The sequence below is a fragment of the Apteryx rowi genome, unplaced genomic scaffold, assembly GCF_003343035.1.
Source record: "Apteryx rowi isolate R43461 unplaced genomic scaffold, aptRow1 scaffold_45, whole genome shotgun sequence".
Classification (NCBI taxonomy): Eukaryota; Metazoa; Chordata; class Aves; order Apterygiformes; family Apterygidae; genus Apteryx; species Apteryx rowi.
This window is the reverse complement of record NW_020450705.1, coordinates 2,316,409-2,323,965: the sequence shown is the minus strand read 5'-3', so window position 1 is coordinate 2,323,965 and position 7,557 is coordinate 2,316,409. Positions and strand designations below refer to the sequence as shown.

Here is a 7,557-nt window from a genome sequence, read left to right as displayed (position 1 = left end):
ACTGGCTTTGTAAGATAATTGTTTTTGAATCTATGGGGTCTATGGAAAGTATTTAGAGGAAGAGGGTCAGTAGTGGAGAACAGACTTGTCTGACTTTCAGGAGTTACAGAGATGGTTTGGAAATGACCAGTGCTATATGCCGGAGCTACTGCTGCCATTCCCCTTCCCTAAATAATCAGTTTTAAGGGTTTTGTATTTGGAGCTAATGGAAATCAAATTTGAATTTTCTGTGGAACTGTTAGGAACACCTTTTTCTGAGGGGAAAAAAAAAAATCTCTAGAATGCATTTCAAGAAAAGCAACCAGTCTTATGAATCTGTAGCTGTGATTTCCAGCACATGCAGCTGGAAACCAACTTTTACAGTTGTCTCTGAACTGCGCTGTTCCCATTAGGTTAGTGTAGGAAGATCTGTGTGTACCCATGTGTTTGACTGGAAGGAGTTATGCAAACTCAGGGAGATTGCTGAGGGGACCAACTGAGAAAGCAGCGATTTTGCAGACCGTATGAATACTTCACTGCTTTTCTTTGCTAGACAAGGGACTCACCAGCCACAGCCTGAAGAGAAGTTGCAGAAACTTTGTGGATGTGGTCAATGAAAACCCCTTTATCTTGTTTACCCGATTGCAGACTATGGGTTTAGGAAGTCCTATGGGTGTTTTGAAGCTGTCAAAGCGGGGATGGTTTTTTGTATAGCTGTTTCCCAAACCTGATTTGTTCCAGGCTGATACTCATGGCAGTAAGTACAGCGACTACGCAGTTACTAAATAATCTCCTGGGAGGCAAGGTGCCCATAGGGAAGTTGCTTATTTTTTTTTCAGCACAAAGAAAAAAAAATCAGACAGATCATTGTGAGTCATCTGGAAAAATTAAATCAAGGAGAAGGTCTGTGTTTGTGTTTGAGATTAACTGGATTTTTGTAAATATCTGATGGAGGTCACTGCCTTCTCTGAAATAACCGGGGCCTGTTGTGAGCAAGCCCAAACTTGTGGTGCGAAATAAGGCAGCTTGTTTCATGGTGTTTTGCAAAGTGAGAACCAAATCTATCTCATTACTTTTTGGCTTGGACCAGCTGAACTTTAGAAAGATAATATATCCCACCAAACACAGGGATGCAGTAGGTTGTGTTTTTTTTTTTTTTTTTTTTTTTTTTTGCCAGAACTCCTCAGATTGGGCAGAATAAAGCAATACCTACAAAAAACAAGATCTAGGGGTAAAAAGGCTATTGTCAAATTTTTGATGGTAATTCAAGCCTGCTCTAAATGAAACCATGCAGCCAAGGTGCATAAGGGTAAATAGTTATGACCTCTGCCAAAACTCTCATTGCTAGAAGACAAGCTAACAGAGGCAACTAGGTTCAGGTACAGCTTTCAAGTACAGCTCAATAGGGAGAAAGCGTAGCTGGGTTTCCCTTCAAGGACTTGGGCATCCAACCGTGAGCAACATTCCCCAAGACCTTGTGCTCCACTGAGTTCTCCTCTGGCTCTTCCAGCTGCTGTTATTTTAATGGGATTAGAGAGAGTTGTTTGAAGAAACCATATTTCGAACACTCATCATAAGACTTTCAAAGGCAGAAGACATGCGCTTGTGACAGATGTGCCCCAGGGTGAAGCAATCATCTCAAGTAGGTCCAAGTAGCGCACTCCAGTGTATATCTTATGTCAGAACGACACTGTCTGCCTTACTGTTGCTTGGTGTTGGAACAGGCAATGACCCATTCAGCCAAGTTCCAGATTACTTTGTGTGCATATCATTTCAGGAAAGAATTGGCAACTCAGAAAATAAACAATTTCAACATCTGCTGGATTGAATTCAGTTCTCTAATGTTTCATTTTGTAGGTTGAATAAACTACTTCCTTGTTCAGAGGAGGAGTTAATAATTTATAGGTAAACTGGCACAATTCTGGTCTCTGCAGAACTCAAACTTGTCTGTTTTTAGCTTTTTCTGAGCATTTCTGAGGGTGTAGGCATATCGTAACTCCTTCTTTAGCACTGTGGTGCCTGGTTTCAGGGGTGTTTAGATGAGGAAGGTCATCACTTTGTCTTGCAGGAACCAAACATATCTGACCTCTGTCTATCTCCTGCTGACAGACCTTCAGGTAAGATAACTGGAGCTGTACAGCTTCAGGCAACATTGCTCTTAGGAACTGGATTGGAGCATTCTTGCGATGCTAGCAGGCATGCATATTAGTAAAGCTAAATCAAGTTAAACCAAGAGCTGTAGCAAGAACTGAGGGAAAGCCAGAAAAATGAAATAGCAGCAAGAAGAGCTAGGTTTAGGGCAGATGGGGGAAAAAAGAGGGGAATAACTTTAGTAGGAAGACGTGCTTAACTCTTCTTTCTTTCTTCTTTTAGTTACTAATTTCTCATTAGAGTCACCTTTGGTCAAAGCCTGTACAATATAGAAAACTTCAAAAAAGACTGTCTCATTTCCAGAAGCAAGGTAGGTACATAACATTAAGAGGGTTTAGGCTCATGAATTATAATCCTGGATAACTGAAGGCCAGAGAGGACTTTTTTGTTGATTTCTAGGGGAGCCAGGTTAGTCCAAATTGTACTTGTATTACTTCCTGAAATGGAATTTAGTCTCCTAAATTACTTCTATGCTTTATAGCTTTACTCCAATTGGTATTATTTGCACAAAGCTACAGTACAGACGTAATATAGTATCTTTTTAGTTGGGTATTTTTCACACACTGACACACGTACACACCCACACACCCTGTATATAAGATATTGCTGAGGGAATGTATTGATTCTACCTGGATTTCACCTGACTATGAATTTGCTTCCAAGAAATTTGTTACTAAAACAAAATGTTTTATCCACGTGTTAAATTTCAGGGGGCTTTTCCAGAAGGCATAGAGAAATTTATGACCCCGTAGGTATTCATTTGACTGGTCAGCTGGGAAGAACTATATGTGGGCATGCTATATAATGGTTTGAAGTAGACCCTGGCAAACTGCAAAGAACTTATCTTATGGTTTGGGTGGAGATTTTATTCTTTATTCTTCTTTGTATCTTATTTTTAAATTTTAATTGAAAACTACATGCTCAAAAATGCAAAGAAATGAGACTAGTTGAGTAAAGCTCATGGAAGTTGCTTAAAAAGTACGGTCCTGTTTATGCTGTATTTTCATTTCTCTTTGTGTGAGGTGTTTGAGCCAATTTTCCTTACCCAAATTCAGTCCTACCTCAGCAGATCAGATCCTCTGTGGAGTACGTTGGTGCTGTCTGCCCCAGCAGAGGCTCTGTTACAGTTTGTGCTGCAATAGCATCTACAACATCTACCCAAACCATAACTAGAGGAAAGAGACTGAGAAATGAGACCTGTTCATATGAGCTGTGTTTATCCTAAATATAAATTCAGTGCTCTATCCCCTGATATTTTTACAGATATTTTGCCTGGAAAAAAAAATGTGATAACTTCCGTGAGATCTTCAGGCAGGGAAGCTGGAATAAAGATGTCAGCTTTGCAGCCTGGGAAGCAGAAGTATCATGCCACCATCTTTAGACTATTACTTGCTGCTGGTCTTGTTGTTGCTGTCCAGAGTAAGTGAACATGAAAATGAAGCAATCCACCAGGATAAACTAATATTCTTTGAAGGGAAACTTTCTCCTGAGGTTCATATACCTCTGATCATTCTCTTTTTCTCATTGCCTTTGCATTTCTGTAACACTGTAAATTTTTGTGATCAGAATCTCTCTTCCTTTGCTTTTTCTCCCTTGCTCTGCAGTATTTATAGCTATGATTCCAGATGAAAAAGGTGCACTGGTTTATACTTAATGGGAATAGGAAAAAATTAATCTGGGCTTTGTCACTAGCTTTTGAAACAGTTGGATGAAATCTGAAAAGTGAACAGAAAAGCACATGGTGATGCTTCTCCTCTGCGCTCCAGCTCCTTCCCCTGTGGCTCTCAGCTGTCCTGAGGCATTGACCAGCCTTCTCCTTGTGTTCAGCAGCTCAGGAGTTATGGCCGCTGAAGTGTCCTCTCTTGGACCTTCACAGTAAATCAGGCCTAAACTCTAAATGCTTTTCCTCAGAATGTATTTCTGATGGATCTTTTCTGTTCCTAGGTACCTGCCAGCCTCCACCACGTTTCTCATTTGCAGAACTGAAAAATGATTATCGTGGCATTGACAAATTTCCTGCTGATTCAGTGGTGGAATACGTCTGTCGTCCAGGTTACATGAGAAATTCCCATGTCAACAACACTTTGGTTTGTGAAGGGAATAAGTGGAGCGGATCAGACAAAATTTGTATACGTGAGTATGTTTTAGGTTTACTTTTGATTTTATTTTTTATTCACTGATCCTGTCAGCTCATTCTGTTTAAGCAGTATAAAAGTGATTATATGGGATGGTGGAAGATCAGTGATGTGACATGAAACACCAGTTGTACTCCACTAAGTACCCGAAATGATGGCAACAGCTGAAATCTGCTTTGATGCTTTGATTGTTGACTGACTGTGCAGTATTGAAAAGTGTTTTCTTCTGCTCTGACACTTTGTAACTCTTGGTTCAAAAAATACATTTTGAACTTTCAATAACAGAATGCTCTAGTTATGAAGAAACACTGTTGGACTTGGCAGGTTTACTGCAAAACTCCTGTTAGACTGGCACATGCAAAAATGCCAAGCAGAGGCTGACTGCATCATGACCTCGCAGATTTCTGATACCTGTAGTCTTAACAGAATCTTTGAATCATGAGATAATTTAGGGAAGGGAAATCTGGAGGTTTCTGGTCCACCCCCTTGCTCAACAGAGGAGGAATATTCTGTTTTCCTTCTGCATTTTATTTTACTGGTTCTTCAGGAAAATAAAATAAGAACTAATTCCAGTCCTGTTGTCCTCCAGCAAAGTTATGCAGCTATCCTGGAGAGCCAGCCAACGGCAGACTCCTTCTAGGAGAACAATTCAGTTTTGGTTCAACAGCAAACTTCACCTGTGAACCTGGGTAAGCAATGAGCAACTCAGAGGCACAGGTCTTTAGGACCTTAAGAAACTTTATATTAAAGAGCCATACAAAAAAAAACTCCATAAAAAGATCACTTTTATTTGAGAAAACATTTTTCTGAACAGTCACACCTTTATAGTTTAACTTATTGCATCATCTATAACCATTCTGCTATTTTGCTTGGATCTGATGTCCAGGAAGACAGGGATATCTGTAATCCTACCTCTTTTTACAAGAAGTATGCAAGATAAAAGCATGAGATGTCCCAGCATAAATGTTATGTGTCACTGTAGCTGTATTTCAGAATCAAAATACTGCATTTCTCACAGATTAAAATTTTAGATAAAATAGACATTTTTCCATGGAAACCAAATACTTATTCATTAAAAAATATAGTTTTGTCAAAAATTCAGTGTATTATTGAAAAAATGCCATTAATTAAAGCTCTAATTATGCTAATTTAAAGAAGCTAAAGCCATACTGATGGCAGCGATATAGACAATATATCAGAACCGAGTTTGACATATAGTTTTTCCCCTCCTATTTCACATAGGCACAGACTGGTTGGAAATTCCCAAATTCAGTGTGTCATTAAAAATGGGGTTGTTACATGGGACAAGGAGATTCCAATCTGTGAACGTAAGTAAAGTTCCTTAATTGAATTATTGTGCAAATGTTACTGAGGCTGGATAAAGAAATAACCACATTATCCTATTGACAATTTCAGCAGTTCACTGCATATTAATTTGCATATATATATATATTTTTTTTCTGCATCGTCCTGTAGAAAAGTTTACTCTCTGGGAGCAGGACAGCTGCATGTAAGATGGACATATCCCCAAACTACACCACTGCAGGGTCAGTTCTCTGCCGTGTGTGACCAGTGGTGTGCAACTCTCCCGAGCTCCTCGGGAACTACCTTTACTTTCACATGGCCAGCGTTTCTGGCACCTTATGTTTCAACTTCTTTCTCTTATCAGATCTTTGATTTGAAGTGATTTAATTCCTTCTCTCTCTTTCTCCCTTGTTCTTCCCTTCCCTCCACCATCCCTCTTTTCTTTAGCAATACCATGCTTACCCCCTCCAGATATAGCTAATGGAGTGTATAGTGGAACTGTCGGAGATGATTTCAGTTACGGAGCATCTGTCACTTATCAGTGTAACACGGTCAAAAGAGGGGAGACGCCTTTCTCACTGATCGGAGATGCCTCTATTCACTGTACGACCGTGGATAACCTAAACGGTGTCTGGAGCAAGCCTGCCCCTGAGTGCAAAGGTGATCTCTTCCTGTGCTTGGGATGACAGTGCACAGTTGTAAACTCATGGGCACGGGGCAGCAGCACAAGCCTTAGCAGTTTAACTGGTTGTCTAGTGACCAGTCTCCTAAAGCTGTATTCTTCTTTGGAGCTGTATCTCTCCATTATGTTACTGCAATCACCTCTTGGAGAAAAGACCCGCTGAGTTTCGTAGTGATAATAAGAACTACGGTCTCTCATAAGGGAGCTCCCATTGCTGAGGCAGTGAATTGCTCACGGTCACTAAGTCAGCAAGGGAAATTTGAGTGATACTTTATTCGGGTTCACAGAAGACCAGACAATGTATCTGGCCTGCCAGCCTGTGTGAAATATAATGCCTGCAAAGAATTTAGAAAATTGGTGTAATGTCTGCTACCTTTGCTTTGTTCTTTTTATGTTTTGCCTYAACTAAATGCATGAAATAAAAAATGCTGCAATACAGAGTGAGGAGCAGTTCAAAAATATCATGTCAGTTTGGTACCTTGTGCTGTACATTTTCCACCTTTTTGGTGCACATATCTTATGCTACAGGAATATCTTTAATATTTTAATCTCCCCTCTTAAGTGTAACTGTTGATTTCCTAATTGATGGTGTTTCCCTGATACAGTGGTTCGCTGTGAACATCCAAATATTGACAATGGAAAGCTGTTGAGCAGGTATAGAACTCAGTACACTTACAGAGACACCGTCATGTTTGACTGTAACTTCCGCTATACCCTGAATGGCAGTGATATATCTACATGCACAGAAAATAGCCTCTGGGACCCTCCAGTGCCAGTTTGTCAACGAAGTAAGTGCCATGGAATGAGCTCTACTCTAACTTCTCCAGAAACTGCTTCAGTGAAATTCCTGGTGGTTTAAGAAAGCGTTAGTTTTTGAAAATAATGGCTCCAAAATCTAATTCACTGGATTTTTTGAACAATCTCTCTGTTGCACAAAAGTGACTTTCCATTTCATGTTTTCTGGCAGCACTCTGGAGGAAAAATAATTTTAGGAATTTATAACTTCAGGCCATATAGACTAAAGCCTTGTCCAAGTCAAGCTGGTGAGGGTTACTCGGTGAAATTCAAAGAGACCAAATTAATCTTCCTATATTTAATATTTTTAAAGTCCATTGACCCATGAGGACAGAGCCTCAAATAGTATGTATTATAATTTATATCTCATTATAACATAATAGTGTAAATTACTTACAGTCTGAAATTATTTATACATTTTCATTTGCTTACATTGAATTCACTGTTCAGCATTACTGAATTCAGATAATTTCCTTATGTGGATCTCAGAAAAAGATCAATGTGAGCCCG

At 39.6% G+C, this 7,557-nt stretch overlaps 1 protein-coding gene across 1 annotated transcript in view; it reads left to right on the top strand.

Annotated features, from left to right (window-relative positions):
• The window catches only part of LOC112971645, a 90,347-nt gene that overhangs the window by 4,180 nt on the left and 78,610 nt on the right, over nt 1-7,557 (top strand). The window contains exons 2-9 of the mRNA XM_026077246.1: nt 2,048-2,096; nt 2,353-2,440; nt 3,394-3,549; nt 4,075-4,263; nt 4,855-4,954; nt 5,508-5,593; nt 6,018-6,230; nt 6,858-7,040. Coding sequence (XP_025933031.1) covers nt 3,462-3,549; nt 4,075-4,263; nt 4,855-4,954; nt 5,508-5,593; nt 6,018-6,230; nt 6,858-7,040 — 859 coding nt within the window. The 5' untranslated portion in view covers nt 2,048-2,096; nt 2,353-2,440; nt 3,394-3,461. The remainder of the gene's footprint in view (nt 1-2,047; nt 2,097-2,352; nt 2,441-3,393; nt 3,550-4,074; nt 4,264-4,854; nt 4,955-5,507; nt 5,594-6,017; nt 6,231-6,857; nt 7,041-7,557) is intronic.